Raw genomic sequence first — 20,766 nt, 5'->3', positions numbered from 1 at the left:
CCATTTCTTTAAAAGTTCTTGTTTCATCTTCTGAGTCCTTAAAGTATCACTTTGGAAAATACAGGTAGGTGTTCCCTCAGACACCATCCACACAATGTTGCAGTGACCCACTGACATCCAGCCCAGGTGAAACTATCTCATCCCAATCACTGGCCTGGATTTAAAGCATGAGAAGTGACAATGCCTACCCGAGTGGATTTGCAGGAATGTATTTTCATTCCCTAAGTAGACTCTGCACACACCAACATGGAATCATCCCTGACCAGGGCTGCTGCACTCAGGTCCACCCTGTACCTTCAGTTCCTCAAGGGAAGTTCTCCTTGTGAACTCTTGAGGAGCCTTGTGATTTAATACATCATCTTAGTCTATCAGAAAATAACCTTGAACCTCACAATTGAAAGGGGAGAATCCTTAATTTTCCTCTCTCCTTTGAGGTTTTCTGGTAATTATGCCTAATAAATCCCCCCTCATTAATGTCAAAACAATGTGGAAGAGACACTTTTTTGTGAAGCTTTTATTAAATATTCTCCCTCCAGGGTATGAGTGAGTAATTGATTTATATTTACATATCTAAATGAACTGCTTCGTGATTTATCCAGGAAGAAAGGTCCATGTCATTGTTAATTCTTTATCTTATAGCTAAACAAAGAAACATTGTAAGACTTTCTATTGATGACTTTCTCCCACCAAATAAAGAAAAGATAAATAAATTAATACCTCATTATACATACTTCACTTCATCTCTTCAAATTATACAGACTGTTTAAGAATTATGTAGATAAATGTTTTTCCATATGGAACACCCAACAACATATTTATTTCATGCTGTGATGTAAGACATAGATATCTTTTACATTCTGCAAATTGTTAGCATGGATCATGGGAACATGGAATCAAATTTTTTCATGTTTCATTAAGATATAAAAATACACAAAATGAAGTTAATAGAGTCAGAGTTGGAGTTCAGTGGTTGAATGCCTTCTTAGTAAGCATGAAGCCCTGTGTTTGACCCCTAGCACCGCAAAAATGAACTACTGGATAGAGTGAATCTAATGATATTCCACTTTATGCATTATGAGAATATTAGAAGTTCAACATAATACATTTACATTAGATGAAAAATCTTGCTTTAAAATTTGGTAGAAATTGAAAATGTCATAACTTCTATAGAAATAAATATATTTTATACTTACTAAAAAAGAAGTATTAGTCATATTAATTTAGATAGCTGAAAAAGTCTATCAGATCAATATTTTAAGTAAATATCTGAAATTTACTGCATCATGTCAACTGTCAAACTCAAAGTGAAAAAATAAAATTATTAATGGAGAAGTAATTATTAGACATTCTCTAGTCTAGAAGTATTCCAAGAAGGTCAATATATTCTATGTCCATTATATGACAGTTTTATTTTTCTCATATTTCATTAATAAGGGAAGAAATCACACCTTTTCACTTGAAACATTTAAAAAAATTAATGTTAGACTACAGAGTACCAATTCCTTAGATGTATTATTGCATCTTTTATTACATTTATTTCATGAATCATTTTATTTCAATAGTTTAACTTCTTTTTTATTTTAGGCCATATAGTTCTTCAAATTTGTTAACTAAATTAGATGTAGCAATCAATAAAGTACCTAGATAATTATAGACCTGTGGTTCTGAACGCGCCCTGAAAAATAAAATTACTTAGGAAGTTTATAACAATCACATCCCCAGACCCTATGTGCTTATTTTTTTAAATTTATTTTTTGCTTTAATTCTTTTATTGGTACATTTTAGGTATACAATACATTTACATTTATCATTGGGTGATTGTACTTGTACATGAGGTGTCTTTGTTCTTATTTATTCCCCATTACCTGTGTGTTCTTCACCCCCTCCACCCTTCCCTATTTACATAGACTTCATGTCCATTTTTTCTTTTCTCATAATTTTTCCTTTCCCTTCTTTCCTTTCCTCTTCCCCCTCCCCCCACTTCCCCTACCCCTTTGTACCTTTTCTTCCTATTTCAAATTATCAATTATTTGTTTTAATCCTTATTTACACTGTCAGTTTCTCACACTAGAGAAACAATTTGGTATTTACACATGTGTGTCCTATTTATTTCACGTAAGAGTATCACCTCAATATGCAACCACCCCACACTTTTATATGGTCTAGAATGAGATACATCCAATATTTTCTCATTCAGCACTATCAACTATTCCAATAACAGTCATGGTTGAGAATGATTGATATGTAGTATGTGAATATTATTCTTGCTTTCCTTATGTTCTAGGTTTTCAGAAATTCTACAGAGATGGTTTGTGTAATACAAAGGAAACTTAAAGACAATGCAGAATTAAAAAAATAATTGTGAATTCTGGGCTGCAAAATATTAATTCAAAGAGAAAACATGGTTATTTGTAAGGCAAGATTTGAAATTGGTGGTCAGTTCTGATTTTGTGGATAAAAATAGCAATAAAATAGTAAAGTCAGGTCTAATGTACCCTGAAGTCCTGACCTTGAAACTCCTGCATCCACAGTGCTTAAATGCTGTATGATTCTTAGAAATTGTGTGGTCGCCTGGTTTCTTTGCTGTTGTTCTTGTTTTTCTGTAACCTCTTTTTGTTACTTTCAGGCAGGATCCTTCATATTTTGAACACTCAACCTAGAATTGGCATGTAGTAGAGGCTAAAGAAATTGTAGAGTTTTGGTGGAGGATTAAATCAATGGATAAATGAAAAATTGAAAGAACAAAAGAGAAAGATAAAATGAAAAGAATAGAAGAAGGGACAGGAGAAAGAAAAAAAATGCTGGAACATAACACTAGAATTAAAATTTCCTGAGTTCAAATTTTAATCTTATATTTTATTAGTATGGCCTCGGGTAAAATATACTCTGTGCTTTCAATCTCATTTTCTCTATCCAGGAGTTTGTTATATAGGTTAAACAACCAAGTATAGCCAATACATTTTTAATAGTGCCTAGCACAAATTCAGAACTTAAAATATATTAGTAAATTAGAGTAATTGTTATGAACTCAACAACAGAGACAGAGTAGTTACCATCTATATGTTCTTGGGTAAGTACTGAAAAACATGTTACCCAATAATACTATCTCTCATTGTTCTACTGGAGGATGAAGTATATTTATGGATTTACAGTATTTGAGAATGTGAAGTATTAGAAGAAGCATATTGACCTATAGGTATAGTTGGAAATATGTGCAAGGGCATCACACTAGTTAAATTCTTCCAATGTCCCTCTTTGGATCAATGCATGGTTCCAGAATTTATTAATATAATTCATTGATAGACTTTATCATCAACCTACAGAATAACTAAAGATTCACTCTTTCATTCTATTACCTCCTGCATCCCTTTTACCTGAATACAGTAATACGGTGTTGATTTACATTAACTTTACAATGAATTACCTACTCTAGTTTTTATTATTTTTGAGCCTATAAATTATTTCTTTGTCAGATTTGTGTTGTTTTGTAGTTCTACATGTCATTTATTTTCCCAGAGAATGAAATATTTTCATACAACTTTCCCTTTTTATATAGATTTTCTCAACCCAACAAAGACTTATCAGTGCCATATTATTTATATTAATGATTGCGATATTACAGTAGCTTCTTTAACCAGATTATCAATAACTCTCTAATTATAAAAGGTCATAATATAACTATTTTGGAAAATGGAATGTGACTGTTCAATTTTTTCTTAAATAGTGATACATTTCAGGCACATTTCTGGTTCTAATATTTGAATTCAACTAATAGCAAAATGAATTCTGAGTTTTATTTTTTCATTCACATATTTCTATTTTCTCTTGAAACATCAATAAATCAGGAAAAATAAAACAAATAATAGATTAATGGTCTATTTGAAATTCAGGAGGAGAGAATCAAGGGCTTTTGGTCTATGCATGAAAAAACAGAGAAAAGAAAGAGGCAAAAATGTACAACTCAAGCTATAAATATGTTCATAAAATGAATAAATTTTCAGCTATCAAAATAATAGCTCCAAAAAATGTCAACCGAATATTATTATACATAGGCTGAGTCCATACAACTATGAAAACTTATAGCCAGTACACCTCCCATGTCCCCTGGGGTAGCTTTTCAAATATATCTATTTAAGGGAAAATTTGTTATTAAATTTTATACCACAGAAATTGAATTTGTCCTCCATTGTGTAGATTCAATAGACAGTATTATACCAATTTCATATGAAAGATTATTCATTATATAGATCAACAAGTAGCCACTAACATGCTCTAAACAAGCATTAACAATTAAAATACAGAATAATGCAGAATGAAAATAGTTACATTAATAATTTAAATGTCTAAGACTGTTGATCCTTATATAGTATCTACTTCTTTGGATTAAGAAGTGCTCAGCAAATTTTAGTAATGCAAGCTCCTGGGTGTGTCTGGGTGGCTCATGGAGTCGTGATCTTACATACTGTATAAGATCCCTTGTCCATTTCTCTTTGCCAATGCCTCTGTTCTGCTTCCTGGCCAACAAACTAAGAAGCTTTGTTCTGCCATATACTTCCACCATTATGTTTCTGCCTTGGAGCAGCAAACCATGGACTGAAACCCTTAGTCAATCTATACTTCTCCTCTTCCAATTTATGGGTATTTATTTGTCTTTTAGAGACAGGAAAGCTAATCCACTGTGCCACTGTCTTTTAGAGTTATTTTGTAGTATTTTCTAATATATACTAACACTAGAAGTATGATTAAAAAATAAAAATAAAACCATTTTGTTAGTGATTACCAAACACAAAATGGGACATATTTTAATCATTTACCCAGTAGAAAATGATGAATATATATAAATTCCTGGGCTTATCTCATGAGAAATTACCATGATTGTTGCATGCTTTGAATTCTGGAACTTCACTCATTCTATTTGATATTTTGTCTATTATATTATGTTGGAATAATAGCTTCCTAAATTTACCTGATATTTTTCTACTATGAAAATAATTCACCTACATGGTGCTTTTAAAAGATAAGGGGTGACCAGTTCCCTTCTGTATTTCTTTTATGAAAATAATTTTTACAAACTTTGTGATAAATATATGTCTAAATTTTCATTTTGAATACTTAAATTCTTTTAATTTGTTTCACATATTAATGGCAACATTCATATTTTCACTTGTTTAGTGATATACATCAGCGCCTAAAATATGGAACATTCTGCTCTAGTCACAAATTACACAGAAGCAATCAAAATATTCAAAATATTTTCTAACAAAACAAAACTCTATTGTATAATCACAAAATGTCAGTCATCATTCTAAGCACTTATGATTACATCTGGGAGAAAATATACAAAGGTCTTTTCTCTCCTGAATCTTATGAACTAGCAAATTAGAAGAGGTTAGAAGATAAGCAATAAATATAGTAAGAAATAATTTGGTATATTAGAAGGAGATAATTTTTTTTTTAAGAACTAACAAGAACACAAAAAAATCAAGAGTCCTGGAGAGAATCAGAGGTAGAGAGAGGTTATACTATTATGTAGGGCAGTGAAGTTTGGTCTCATTGAAACAGTTAAGGTTATTCACTGTGTAAATTTTAAAGAAAGGAGCATTCAGGAAGAAATAGGATCTAGGGCCAGGGATTTAGCTCAGTGGGACTGCATCTGCCTGGCAAGCACAAGGTCCTGAGTTGATCCCTGGTACCAAAAAAAAAAAAAAAAAAGAAATAGGATCTAAAATAGCCAGGCATGGTAGTGTATGCCTATAATCCCAACACTCTGGAAGACTGAGTGGACAACTTGGAAACATGGTGCGAGCTTGTTCCAAAATAAAAAAATAAATGAGAAAGGGATGAGGCTCATTACAAAGGCCCAAGTTGGAATATATAGGGAACTAAAGTTAAAACCTTACATAAGAGAGAAATTGACTCATTAGAGAACAGTGATGTCACCAGCATAGCCAAATTTGGAGATCAAATGAGAGAATAGCAGAAAAGGGATCATAGAGATAAGGAGAGAGTAAAAAGGAAAAGAAGAAGAATCCAAGGAGAATGGGGCAGTGGTGATTGCTTATTGTAAAAATTCTGTTTTGTGCTTAGTAGTGGAAAACAATTTCAGGGTTTTTAAGTAGAGGAGAGACTCAAATTAATTTTGGTGTAATAAGATCAGCACTGATGAATCTGAAAATGCTTTATAAAGGTCTTTTGACAAGAAGGGCTGGCTATGTGAGTCAGTAGGAGACCAATGCTGAGCATGCACAAGGTTCTAGGTTTAATTCCAAGCAGCACAGCAAAAAGAAGAAGAAGAAGAAGAAGAAGAAGAAGAAGAAGAAGAAGAAGAAGAAGAAGAAGAAGAAGAAGAAGAAGAAGAAGAAGAAGAAGAAGAAGAAGAAAGAGAAGGAGAGGGAGAGGAAGAGGGAGAGGGAGAAGGAGAAGAAGAAATAGAAGAGGAAGAAGAAAAAGATAGAAACAAAGGTCTAGTTTGAGGCTGTTACAGTAATTCAAGAAGAGTAGGTGGCCCAGGAAGAATGGTAAGAATAGAGATCATAAGAATGAATCAGATTTAGATATATCATAAGAAAAAGTCAACAAGACTTTCTAATAGAAGATGAGAGAAAGAAAAAGTTCCAGTATGATGTCAAGGTTTTTGTCCTGAGTAATTGGATGGATGGAATTTTCACAAAGTGAGTTGGGGAAGGATGAAGGTGAAATAAATATACGGGAAGGGCGCTGGATTATGTTTGTTCATATTGAGTTTGGAATATCTATATGACATCCAAGAAGTAAAACTGAATAGCATTTGAATATCCAAGATTAAAGTCTAAGATACAGGTACAATTTTAGCAACATATATGTGGTGAGTGAGACAAACATACAAATGCATAAGGTGGTAGGGTGAAAGAACTTTATAGTAAGTTAACTTTTAAAGAGAGCTCTAAAAAGACATTCTTAGTCACTTTGGATAACCCCCCAGTTTTCCACTTTAGCCCACAGGTAATCTGAGTTAGTGTTAAAAATTTTTTATAAAACAATCCATACACTGACTGGCCTGGAACAGCCTACCTGACACCTTTACTTTGGCACCTAGTAAGTCATTTCAGACTAACCCCACATCTGTTTCTACAGACTTTCTCTTGATAGTTAATCTTGAAGTCATTCTAGGTCTGTGGATTTTTTATCACGTGTCATACTCAAACAATTTAAAGACAATGAACACATAATCTTTATTGCTAACATCTTGGTCCAATCAAGGATTATCTTTCAGTTAGTTTATGATTAATCTTCTTAATTTATCATTTTAAAATTCATTCTTGGCCTTCTATTGTACAAGATTAAGGGAGCCATTGAAAATGTGCAATCATCCCATTCCTCTGTATGGTGATTATTAGTAATAAAAGGCTTAAAACACTTAGCAATGTAAGTCTTCCATCGAATCCTGCTCAGTGCATACTGAATGGTCTTAGACAATACAGAAACACTGAAAATAAAACTACAAAAATCTTTGATGTAGTTCCCATTCTTTCCTCCCAATGAGCCCTGACCCATCTTCTCTAAATATTAATGCATATAGATCTCCTTACCTAAACTAAAAGACTTTCTGTGAGGTGAGAGGAAATGACCTTGTCAAAACACAACTTTAAATATTAACTATATACAATGCAGTGCTCACAGAAGACCTACAAGGTGCAGATCATCTGGAAAAAGACATTCTCGAAATAATTTTACCAGTTTCCCACACCCCTTCCCTTCCCCAAACACCAGTAAAACTCCCAGTCTCTCAGCTTGACAGTTCAATTTCTCTCTTGGAAACTCACACACTTTCTCTTTGATAGCATACTGCCCTTTGAATAAAAATATATCTTTTTATTATGATCTTGATAAATTCTTTTACCCCCCCCATGTCACTATCCCTCCATACACTCTCTCATGACACTCTGCTTTACACTTTCCTATGGTTCTCATCTTACCAGAGTAAAAGCCACAATCCGACATAATACCTCAAGAACACACACCATCATACCATCAATATAGACTCCCAATCTCTTTTTGTAGCTCAATCCATACTAATTACACTGGTCTCTTCAAAAATACTAAACACACTGTGTCTACCTATCTTGTGTTTTTCTGATGCCTCTGCCAGTTAATCACATGACTAAGGCTCATATTGTCTTGTCTCGATGTATACTTCACACAATCAATTCCCCCAGTATACACTTCACTGACATATTGCATGTGACATACTAACAATTTTTCACTGTTTATCTGAAATTTAAATTTATCTGAGCACACTCTGTTTATCTAGCAATCCTACCTTTGAGAAAAAGAAAAGGGGAAAATGGAGTTGAAACAGATAAGCAAAAATTATCCATTATAGTTGCATAGTAAGGTTTTTACATAGATTTCCTGAATTATAATTAAAGAGTAATACCTTGCCAGCAGGTTTTTTCATATTACTTCTCCATACCAAGAACATTTGATGACTTCCTGTCATTCTACCTAGTACACAAATTCACTGTATTTATTATGAAAACCTAAGGCCATATTAACCAACGCTAGCCCTCCATTTCAGGTTCCATATCTGGCATTTTCTCATGGCATCTTTCTTCTGCTCTGAATACAGGACAACTCATAATAACCCTGCACAGAAGGCCTGCCTGCCTTACCTCATATTATTTGCCCTTCCTGGAAGAATTCCTCTCTTATCTTTGTTACTTTTCTTATTGCTGAGACAAAATACCAGACACTCAAAGTTAAAGGAGGAAAGGTTTATTGTGCCTCACAGTTCATAGAGGTTTCAGTTTATAGTTGGCCTGCACCAAGGAAGGGTGGCATGGGAGAGAAACTTCACACAGGAAAAACAGTTAATGGTGGACAAAAGGCTGCAAAGCAGTGAAGTAGCAAAGCAGCAACAGCAGCACCCTGCCTCTCCCTTTTATCCCTTACAGGCTAACCACCCTTTGGGTGGTGCCACCCACAATTTAGGTAGGCCTTTCCTTTATCCACACCCAAAACTATGCCATGAATTAAACCCTGCAGTGGTCTAATTTAGTAATCACACAATCTTAATCTTAGCATCACACACCCTAGATCCAGACACTTCTGAAAATCCCCACCTATGCCTGCACGAGTACTTAGGGGAGACATCTAGACATAAGCCATAACACTTCTCTTACTTGATTTGAAATATAATTAGCTGTCCTTCAAGAATTAACTTAAGAGTATCACAAAGTGTCTACTCTCTCTTCTAACTATATATATGAAGCAAAACAAAACTTTATATCACCTTATTTCAGTATATAATACTTGCTTATTTGTATGTTACTTTTGTGCTCTATAGAATGTTCTTGATCTCAATAACATATTACCACATTTTCAAAAACCATAAAAGTAAATAAATTCTATCTGATACAAAATAGGTGCTCAAAAATATTGTTGAATTAATGAAAATATATATATTAAATTTTAACACCTGAGCCTTTATTGCATTTGATAATGATTTTAATTATCATAAATGTATATTTTTATAGCTAAAATGATGGAATATTTTCATGGTTATGTGTTGGTAAATATTTTTTTACAAATCATACAAAAAACACAAGCCAAAACGGGAAAAATTGATACATTGTACTTCACTAAAATTAAAAACATTTATATTTCAAATAGCACCATCAAAAGAGTGAGGAGGTAATCCACAGGCTGAGAAAAATTATTTTTAAACTGTGGATTTATGATAAAGATTATATCCAAAATGTATATATAAAGTTAATATATCTCAACTGTAAAAAGACAGTGCAGTTAACAAATACACAAAGAATGTGAGTATCTATACAAAAATAAAAAATGGACAGTAACTACATGAATTCCCAACATCATTAGTCCATTAGGAAATGCAAATCAATACTATAGGAAAATACCACATCACAACTTCTCAGTTTGCTGTTATAAAACAACATAGACAATATGTTTTGTTATAAAACAATGTAAGACAATATATTTTGGCAAAGCTACAGGAAAGTGGAATTGTCATGCATCACTGGTGAGGACATAAATGGAACAACCACTTAGGAAACAGTTTCTCAATGTGTGAAACGTGGAATTACCACATGATCCAGCAATTCTACTCATGACAGTCTAGCAAAGAGAACTGAACACTTTTTCTCCACAAAAAGATATTTATAGTTGTTCATGGCAGCATGATTCATGGGAGCCAAAAAGGGTAAAAACATTAATACTTTGGAGCTGATGAACTTATGAAGAACATCTATATGATGAAATGCTGTTAAGCAGGAACAGAAAAAGTAATGATAACGTGCTACAACATGAATAAAAGTCAAAGACATTATGCTCAGTAAATGAATAGTCACATATTCTGTGATTGAATTTGTGTGAAAGATCCAGAATAAATAACTTGTAGGGACAAAAAGTGGTTTAGTGTTTTCCTAAGGCACAGGTGGAGCCCACTGAAAGACTAGAAACAGGTATGTGGTTTCTATTTAAGATGATGAAAGTATTTTCACATTGTGTTGATAAGTGGACAACTCTATGCCAAAAAAACTACCAAAGTTTTATGATGTGTTATGTACATATACCAACTCCCTGTGATGAATATAATCATTATGTACTCCAAACATGTACTAAGAAAAATTAAAAGGGTGAATTTTACGATATGTAAATTCTATCTCAATAAAACTGTTTAAAACAAACATTTACTTTACCCATAGTTTAGATATTTATCAGCTGTTAAAGTGCCACAATTTATTTTAAAGATATGTCAAGATAGCAATGATTTGGAAAAATAGCAAGATAATCTTCTTCTAAATTATAAATCAGTTTTAATGTGAACATTCTGCTCTGAAGTTCTAAAAGTATATAATAAGCTCTCCTTAAAATATATATAACATTATTTGAATAGATAAAGCAGTATATAGTTTTATGGCTCTGGTTGTAGTTCCGTTGTAGAATGATTGCCTAGTAATTGTGAGACCCAGAGTTTGATCATCAGCACTGAAATAAAAAACATTAAACATAAATGTTTCATGATTCCATCAGAGAAAAAATAATTGGGAGATAAAAATATTTTATGTATAGTCTGAAGTTTCCAAGTAGCTCAGAACTATGCAGTGCATATCTGCTACTTAAAGAATTAAATATATTAACACTTTCAAAGTATTTTATTCTGGTTGCCTGATTACTGTTTATATTTAATTAAATTTCTCTCACCTTGAGCCTATTAAAATATATACAATATTGAATAAGACTTTAATGGACCTCAGGTGCACAAAATTGCAATAATCTTTTTTTCTAATTAGAAATTATCAAAATTCAGTTTTACTAAAGAAATATTTGCCACATAAGTATGTAACATGTATATATCATTCATACTCATATATATCTATAATACACTCATATATACATATATAAATTTATGTGTATTTATGAATTATTTAAATTCACCTCTCATACAGCATTTATAATTTTAATTTGTTAATATATTTCAAGTCAATAAGGTAAGGTGTACATGAATTGAATTTGGATTTCAAAATTCTACATTTTATTTCAGATCACCTCTATGTGAACACATACATCTCAATTTCTCCAAAGTTCTTCAGCTTTCCACAATTCAAAATGAATATTTTCAATTTAAAAAATGTTTTTCAAAACAAAACCTTGCATTTTAGAGATTTTTATAGTTCTAAAGCAATTTTATTAATATATAATTTACATAGTTTTGAGCACACATGCCCATGAATTTTGATAAATATACATACCTGAAAATGTCATCCCAATGAAGACGCAGCACCTTCCAATAGTCATTAGAAATGTCTGTGTCCTTTTCAGTCAACCCCACCGCCCACCAGACCCAGACAATAACCTATTGGCTTTCCTGACACTGTATGTTAGGATGGTCTTTTCTTGAATTTTATACAATGGAATCACAGAGTCTGCATTTTTTTCTGAATCTGGCATTTTCTACTCTCAACATAATGTTTTTGGAGTTCATGGCATTTTATTGTAGGCATCAGTAATGCATTCTTTTTCATTGTTTAAATATAGCAACACATTTTATTTGCTTACCTGAAAAATAACAGATTTTCTCTTATGTTTTCAGTAGAGTTTTTTTCCCACTTTATTTAGTGTCATGTGTGAATGCTATTCACAATGAGATCCTGTTTATCACTAATTTATCTCTGAAGATACAAATTGAATTGAAAGTCCTAATCCTTTGGAAGATATTACTGACCATATGATCACATATTTATTACAATAGGGTACTGAATTTTATCTAATAAAAGGAGCTAAGGATGTTACAAATATGTAGGAGCATTGGAGTGGATGTTACATCTGTCAGCTACACTTCACTCCAAGTCTTTTCTCTTCCTGTTGGTACTGCTGCTTGGTGAGGAATCAGAGCAACACATGTGTCTAGGACATGCTCTTCGAGGGAACTGTGAACTCTGATGGTACACAATATTCTGTACCATTGACTGAGAAGAGCCAGTGTATAATCATCAGACAGCAACTGGAAACAGTTGCCAAATTTGTAAAACAGAGGTATTATTTTGCAGGGATTTTGTCATAAATTTAAATATCTCAGTCCAAAACTTACAAGTAATTAATATTTAGTAGAAATTCTACCTTCTGTGAAAGAATAGATTCCTCTAGGCAGCTGAAAACAGGTATTTGAGTTGTTTTGTTTTTTGTGCCCTTTAAATTTCTTTATTTGCTCTTTCATTTGTCCATGTTCTTGTTGTGTTAGGTTACTTGACTTTTTGACACTTCTTGCTGTTTGTCTGCTTTTCTTTTCCCTACATTTTATTTTTCTTGCTGCCTGTCAGTTCTTTCTCCTTACTACTGTGGTCAGTTGTACATTACGTTCTCCAAACCTTACTCCAAAGCTAAATAAATAAACACAAATAAATAAATACACACATAAATAAATACACACATAATATACACAAGAGAAATGGCAATCATTATTCTCTTCTAATGTTTGAGATCACCTCTTTTTTTTTTTTTTTGGTACCAGGGATCGAACTTGTGCTTATGAGGCAGGCGCTGGAACCACTGAGCTAAATCGCCAGCCCTGAGATCAACTCTTTTAGATTCCATATAAATTCAAGACATCATATTGTACACAATAAATACATACTAATTTTCTTATCGATTTAAAAAGAAAGAAAAAAAGAAAACCATAGGACTAATGGGAAAAATGGGGTGTACAGCCTAATATTTAAATCTTTATTATCACATGACAAAGCTAAAATTAATAAAACTGCTTATATAATTTCACAAGACATGTTATATGGGTAAGATAAGAACTAAGAGAGAGAGGTGGCTTTTCTACTGTGAAAAGGATATGAAATTTGTTGGAAAATGTGGGTGTCAGAAGGGTTAAAGGCTTTCGTTTATTGTGAAGTGGTGAATGAAGAGGTACCTAAGATCAGTAAGAAAGCTTAACACAGAAGTGGAAGGGTAAATTTACAACACCTTCAGGGAAGTGTAGTCAACTGTTGTTAAATATGTGAAGAATAAGCATTTGTGCATTTTATGTATTATTCCTACTGGGCTTGGATTCATTAGGTGCCATTTCCTGTATTTAGCCAATGCCTCTCAGGTACGAAAATGCACATGACCACATGACGGAACACAAAATTTACATAATGTTCAAATTTTTTCCTAATATATCTATAGTGTTGGAACAAATTTGTCACATTCAAGTGTGGCGGGACTAACTGTACTTTCTTTTCCTTTTTTCTGTACCTTTTTGTTTCTACATGGTTGTATTGTTTTCTTTTCAGAAGTTATTTCTCCCCAATTGCTGGGCTGTTCTCCCTACAAAAGTTCCCCAATGCAGCTAGGTTAAGTTTACGTACTTGATTAACAAATAATAATTGTATTTACTAGTAAGCTAACAAGTTCATCACCTCATATACTTATCTTTTTTGTAGTAACAGTATTTAACATCTACTCTGTTAGCAAATTTGAAATATGCAATGCATTAATAACTGATAGTCACCATGCTGTATAATATGTCACTAGCACTTACCTGAAACTTCCAACTAGGATAAACATCTCCACTTGTCTCATAAACCCATCTCATCTCCTATTTACATCATTCTCTCTGCTTCATAAGTTTGACTTTTTGAGATTCTGCAAGTAAGTGAGATTATACTTTATTTGTCTTTCCGTAGCTAGCTTAGTTCACTTGGCATATTATCCTTCAGGATCATTTTTCATTGTCAAAAACGATAGTATTTTTTAAGGCTCAATACTATTCTGTTTGTATATATACTATATTTTCTTTATTCATCAGTTAATGATCACTTAGGTTGATTCCATATGTCAGCTATTGTGAATGGTGATGCTATGAATGTGGAAGTGCAGATGTCTTATTGACATATTGATTTTAATTCTTTGGTTGTAAGGTTAGAAGTAAGATTGCTAAATCATAGGTGAGTTCACTTTGTAGGTTTTTTTAGGAACCTTCATAGTTATTTCAATAATGGATAAATTAATTTACATTCCTTTTGAAAGTGTGCAAGGGTTCCCTTTTTTCCACTACTTGTCATTCTTGCCAACACTTGTTACCTTTTTACCTTTCACTAAGGGTCATTCTAATAGGTATGAGAGGATATGTCATTGTGGCTTTAATTTGCATTTCCTTGATGATATGTGATATTAAGCATTTTTTTATGTATCTGCTAGCCATTTGTATATCTTTTTTGAGAAATGGGTCATTTGTCTACTTCTAAATCTGGTTATTTATCTATTTGTTTACTTTTGAGTCATTTGATTGCCTTATATATTTTAAAAAGTAGTCCAGGGGTCACATTTTTTAAAACAGTTCCCCTAATTTCTAGGCAATACTTTCAAATGTGGAAATTTTAGTCTCAAAAATATTTAACCACTGTAAGCTTCCTTCCTGTAGATTGTACGGACACATAATTTTTATATTGCTAACAATAAAGAAATCAAGAGTTTTCTATGCTGTTTCTTGTAGCTAAGTCAAAATCACCACAGGAATAAGTTCTTTTAAAAATAATTGCATATATTCTTCTTCTGAGTGTTGTTTATAGTAAAGCTTAAAAATTACCAAAGGAGTCAGAATAAAAATGAGAAACTACACAGTTCCTGTATCCCTACCTATTAATTGAAAATAATATGCATAATATTAGTATGTGTATTACTAAAGTATATATAATTAAAAAATAATAACTCACTATTGATAAAGATAAAAACAATTTGTACTGTTTTAAATATTATGTTTTCTATACATACGCACTTTCATTTCCATGTATATATACATAAGTAGACATATAAATTGTGTGCATACTTATATACATATATAAGCTTGCAATTCATATAAATTTGTTAACTTGTTTGAAAAGAACCAATATCTTCCTATTTGAATGTCAACAGTTTTCTCAGAAACTTAATTTTTCTCCAAAACTAGTTCTTTTCAGAAGTTATTTCTCATTATGAAAGCTATATCAGACTAATTTAAATTTATAAATTTTAAAGCAAGGATAATGAAAACTCTAAGTGCCATTTCTTTGTCTATTCCTGCAGCGTTTGTCCAATGGTTCCATAGACTCAACTGATGACACTAGTCAGATAGTGGAACTACAAGAACTACTCGAAAAGCAAAACTATGAAATGGTTCAAATGAAAGAACGCTTAGCTGCTCTTTCATCACGAGTGGGAGAAGTGGAACAGGAAGCAGAGACAGCAAGAAAAGATCTCATTAAAACAGAAGAAATGAATACTAAATATCAAAGGGATATTCGGGAGGTGAGTGATTCACAACACTTTTAGTTTTGCTTCCTAATTACTACTTCTGAGAAACTCTCCATAATTTCCCCTAATGGCATGTAGTCCTTACTTCTCAAAAGACTGTAATTTTGGATGCATTATATTAGTTATGTACTAGTAGTTCACTAAGGCAAAAATAATCTTCTTCCCCAAACCTTTAAATATGCATAGAAGGAAATTTTTGGTACAAAGTTTCATATAATAAAGACTTTCTGAAGCTCTTAACACATTTTGTAAAATTCAAACTTTTAGTTTTAAATAACCATGCATGTGGGTATGAATCATGCCTTTCTATAATCTTAGCATGTAGGAATACTCAAAGACATTACTTTAAGTTGTCATTGTTATTTTGGTATTGTCTGTGAAAATAAATGTATATGTGTGACTATGCTATAAATATGTATAGCATAACCTTTCCTTTTTTAGATATTCAGTACTCGCTAGACTTAACATCACTTTACCTACTGAAAAAAAAGTAATTTAAAGTTACTATAAAAGATATAAGGAGATGTTGTATTTGTACCACTGTCAAATCATCTTATCTACTTAGGTAAAAGAATATTTTTACTTTCTCATTCACAATAAGATTTACAATTATTTCCATGTATGAAATTTTAGTTTGTTATTTTCACCATTTCCATTTTAAATATTCTTTTAAATCATGTATTTTTTGTTTTTACATTGCTTGTATAAAATTAGTTGTTAATATATTTGACTCTATCCTGTGTATCCAATTGTTTTCTCATTCTCTCTTGGGCCATTATGTCATTCTTCTGCCTCCACTGTCCCATTAAAACCACTCTTATTAAAGTTTTATTGACCTCTATGTTACTGAGTAGAGGGGTCAACTTTTGTTCCTTCAGAGCACTTGATCTACTAGCTGCTCTTCTCTCCAGGGAGCACTTTTTAACCTGACTAACGGTATGCAACCCTCTCTTGAATTTCCTCCAAAGTTACTTTCCACTCTCATCTCATGGTCCTTTACTGGACCATTTCCCCTCCCCTTTCTCCAAGTGCCTTCCTTTCTCATCCACTTTTCCTTCCTAATAATTTGACGCAGTCTCATGGGTCTCAAACCACCCACAGCCTCATGAATGGTCATTTATACCTTCAGATCATCCTCTCCTGATTTCCAGAAGCTTATATCTAAATCTCTAAGAGATATCTCAAAATTGTTGTATTCAAGATTACTGCCTTACTATTTTCCCACAGAGTTAACTCTCTTGGGCTGTAACACATCCATTATTATTGTCGCAGGGGCCATAAATCTTGGAGCTGTCTTCGGTACCTCTGTTCACTCACATTATTTGATTCAGCAGTAAGTCCTATTATTTCCAAATTCAAAGTAAAGCTATAGTATAGTATTGTATACTATAATACAGTATACAATATTCACTGCTCTTCTTATTTCTCACAGTTGTCATCTCCAACTGGATTCTTACAAAAGTCCACTGACTGGCATTGCTGTTTTTGTCTTTGGCTCACCTCAGTCTATACTCAACACAACAGCCTAAGAATCAGCTCTCATTATTTTTGTACTTACACTGTTTAATGGTTTCCTATTGTGTGTACAATGATATCAAAGCCATTGAAGTGGTCTGAAAGAAATATACAATGTCATCCTAGCCCATTTGGCTTGTTTAAGGTGGCCTCTTATGCTATTTTGCTGCATTTTCTCATCCTTCTGCCTTTTGCTCCAAAGTTGTATTCTCAAGGAAGTGTTCCCTCACTTTGGTATTTACACTATATATGCTCCCCTCCCTTTTATTTCCCATTGATTTATTTCACAGTACTCTTGTTACCTGACAAAATACACAAGATGTAATTGAAAAATAGAAGGAATGTTTAAAATTTTTTAAATTACAAAAAAAAACCCACATCGCTACTAATCCCTCTTAATAATCCCCTTGCTTTGAACAGAGTTATCCCTTTTTTCTTGCCATTTTCTGAAGCAGTTCTGGGAAACTTCTTTCAAGAATTTCTTTATGAGGTATGATAAAAATGCAATTAATGCTACTGCCAAGTGCCATCCAACAGAAAGACAGGCCCCCTAAAACATTATAATGTGTTCCCATCCACCTTATTCACCAGATATGTCACTCTGTGACTTCTGTCTCTTTCCCAAATTCAAAATGACCATGAAAGGTAAATATTTTGAATAGATTCAGAAAATTAGGGCAGCCATGACTAAAGGCCTATAACAACTAAAGACATATAACAGGACTTTCAGAACTGCTTCAGAGGTGACGATGATAATGGTATAAGTCTTACCAAAGTGAGAGGGATAATTTCAGGTGGGGTTCATGGCATACTTTTTATTATAATAATGTTTCAAATGTAAATGTTCACTGTAGTTTTGATCATACACACTAAGTATATTTTACTGATTTATTTGTGTATCATCTGGCTTTTTCCCCAATTATATATAAAAATACACAAGGGCTGGGATTTTTTTTACTTTGTTTTTTTTTTGTTTCTGGTCCCTTCTAATTACCTACACAGCTATTGGGCATGTAATAAACACTCAAAAAATCTTTGTGAAGAAATAGCTATTTTAAGTGTTTACAATAAATAAATGTCAAAATGCAAGGACAGTACTCAAATACATAATAAAATGGTGCTTACTATCTTAGAAAAAAATATATACAGTGGTAGATTCACTGCCACTTAGATAATGGCACAATTTTAGGTGAATTAGTAGTTCATGGATACATCTCATTTTTCTACTCCTTCCCACAGCCCAACCTTAGAGAATTTATAATGTAGATGGTGTTTAACTCTTCTCCTGTTAAAGAATCAATAGACTTTCTTACTTTTAAATCATCAGTTCATTTCTTAAACTTGCAGGTTCTGTATTTCTTCATTCTCCTTGTTCCAGAGAGTTATCTGGTTTCCTTTTATTGTAAACACTCATATAGTCTATTTCTGCTTATCTAATCTACTATGACTTACAGGTAATGTCTAACACTATTTATAGCCCCTCTTTTCCTATTTCTTATTTAAAAATAACTGGTTGATATTAATAGGCTCTGGGTGTAGGCAACAAAAAGTCTAGTCAGAGGGAAAATTTCAATCCTCTGATGCCAGGTGTTCTCTTATTACAAAACCATGCTACTGAGTAAGATGTTCTTCTTTTACAGGGAATTCTTGAAAATTAACATTGTTTTTAACTCGAAAATTTCTTGATAGTCATGCTTTAGAAGAGTCTGTAAAAAGGGAATAACTCTCATCATACTCCTTTGAGGAGAGGTTGCAACTACAAATGTTTTCAGAGCCAGGCCCTCAATCTGAATGCATGAAGTGCCAGGTGCAAGGTAGTAGGGAGTGGCAGAATTCATAAGACCTGTGAAGAGAGCCTACACCCTGCACTCAGCCTGTTGTTCTGGGTCCATCATGACTTTGCATGTTCTCTCTCTCTCTCTCTCTCTCTGCCACAAATACTTTGCAGTATATATAAATATACTGCAAATACATGCATATACATTATATATACTGCAAATATCTATAATATATACTGCAAATATCTATAATATACACTGCATATATAATATATTGGATATACAATATACACTCCATAGATATGTGTAGCATATATATAATACACACTGGATATATATATATACACATATATACACACATATATACATATATATACATATATGTGTGTATATACATATATACATATATGTGTGTATATACATATATACATATATACATATGTACACATATATGTGTACATATATACATATGTACACATATATGTGTGTATATATACATATATACACACATATATGTGTATATATACATATATACACATATATGTGTATATATATACATATATACACATATATGTGTATATATATATATGTGTGTGTGTGTATATATATGGCAGTGTTACACTAAGTTGCCCGGGCTGGGTTACTAACTATGATTCTCTTGCTTCAGCTCCTCAGAGTGCTGGTATTACAGTGCTGAGCTGTGCCACTACACCCAGATGATAATCTTTTGGTCATTCTTTCCAAAAAGCAAGAAGATGTGAATTCAAGTATTTTTTTAAATCCCATTTGTACTCAGGACTCCAGACATTGCTTTTATTTTCTTGAATAATGTGTTCCTGTGCTGTGGTCATATAAATCCACTGTTCTGTAACTTAGAAAAAAAAAGATGCTAGTTTTTCTTTATACCATTGGTAGGACAGTATAAAATTTGTAATGTACAAGTAGTAAATATTTTTTGAATTCTCTAAGAAAAAAAGGAATAGGAAAAAAACAACCATGCAACAATGAAAAACTGAAATGTATTTTGCCTCACACATGAGAATGACTTTGTACCTCTAAAATAAATTATATCATTATATTCCATTCATGGTTTTAAAATACATTTTTTGTAATTTTTCTTTATCAAGAAGGAAATCTATCCACATTTTATTTTTGTTTAACGTTTTGTTTTTGTTGTACTTTACATTGATTTTGATTTGTAATGTTGGGTGAGCTGAATTACAGCTAGACATAGTATACATATTAGAAACATAGATAATCCCAAAAAGGGGTTTAGCTCTTCACTTTCTAAGCAAGAAGGTCATTAACTGTGTGTGGATTATAGTATTTTACTGAACATATTGCTATATAAAGAATTTAAATTTTTAGTGAAATGTTTTATTGAAATTTTATTTTGTGCATAACCAGCTTACCTTTCCAATTTCCTGTTAAAAGCTCTTCACAAGTTTACTAAATGATCAAATAAATAATACATATCATTTTTCTGTACTACCTGAAACATGGCATTATATTTTTTACTTTACTGGAGTTACATTCATTTAATGTAATAGACTCCAATTAATTTAGATCAAGAGGTCATTGAATGTGTTATTTGTCTTGTTTTTTGAGGTAGCAGCTTTTAGGAATAAGAAAATCTTCCTTTTTTGGAATTTTTAATTGACACAGCAAATGTTTTCTCTGACTTATA

At 32.4% G+C, this 20,766-nt stretch overlaps 1 protein-coding gene across 35 annotated transcripts in view; it reads left to right on the top strand.

The window, feature by feature from the left end:
• Positions 1-20,766, top strand: part of Ppfia2 (PPFI scaffold protein A2) — a 482,684-nt gene that overhangs the window by 364,137 nt on the left and 97,781 nt on the right. For all 35 annotated transcript variants that reach the window (XR_015443500.1, XM_087192543.1, XM_087192527.1 and 32 more), the window contains one exon: positions 15,559-15,780. Coding sequence is in view for 34 of the 35 variants with exons in the window: in XM_087192543.1 (XP_087048669.1) it covers positions 15,559-15,780 (222 nt within the window). In the remaining variant the exon portion in view is untranslated. The remainder of the gene's footprint in view (positions 1-15,558; positions 15,781-20,766) is intronic.

The sequence above is a fragment of the Heterocephalus glaber genome, unplaced genomic scaffold, assembly GCF_053883595.1.
Source record: "Heterocephalus glaber isolate CG9 unplaced genomic scaffold, H.glaber_assembly_v1.0 deba00001572, whole genome shotgun sequence".
In the NCBI taxonomy this organism is placed as follows: domain Eukaryota; kingdom Metazoa; phylum Chordata; class Mammalia; order Rodentia; family Bathyergidae; genus Heterocephalus; species Heterocephalus glaber.
Note: the sequence above shows the minus strand (reverse complement) of the source record. Positions and strands in the feature narration are given on the sequence as shown.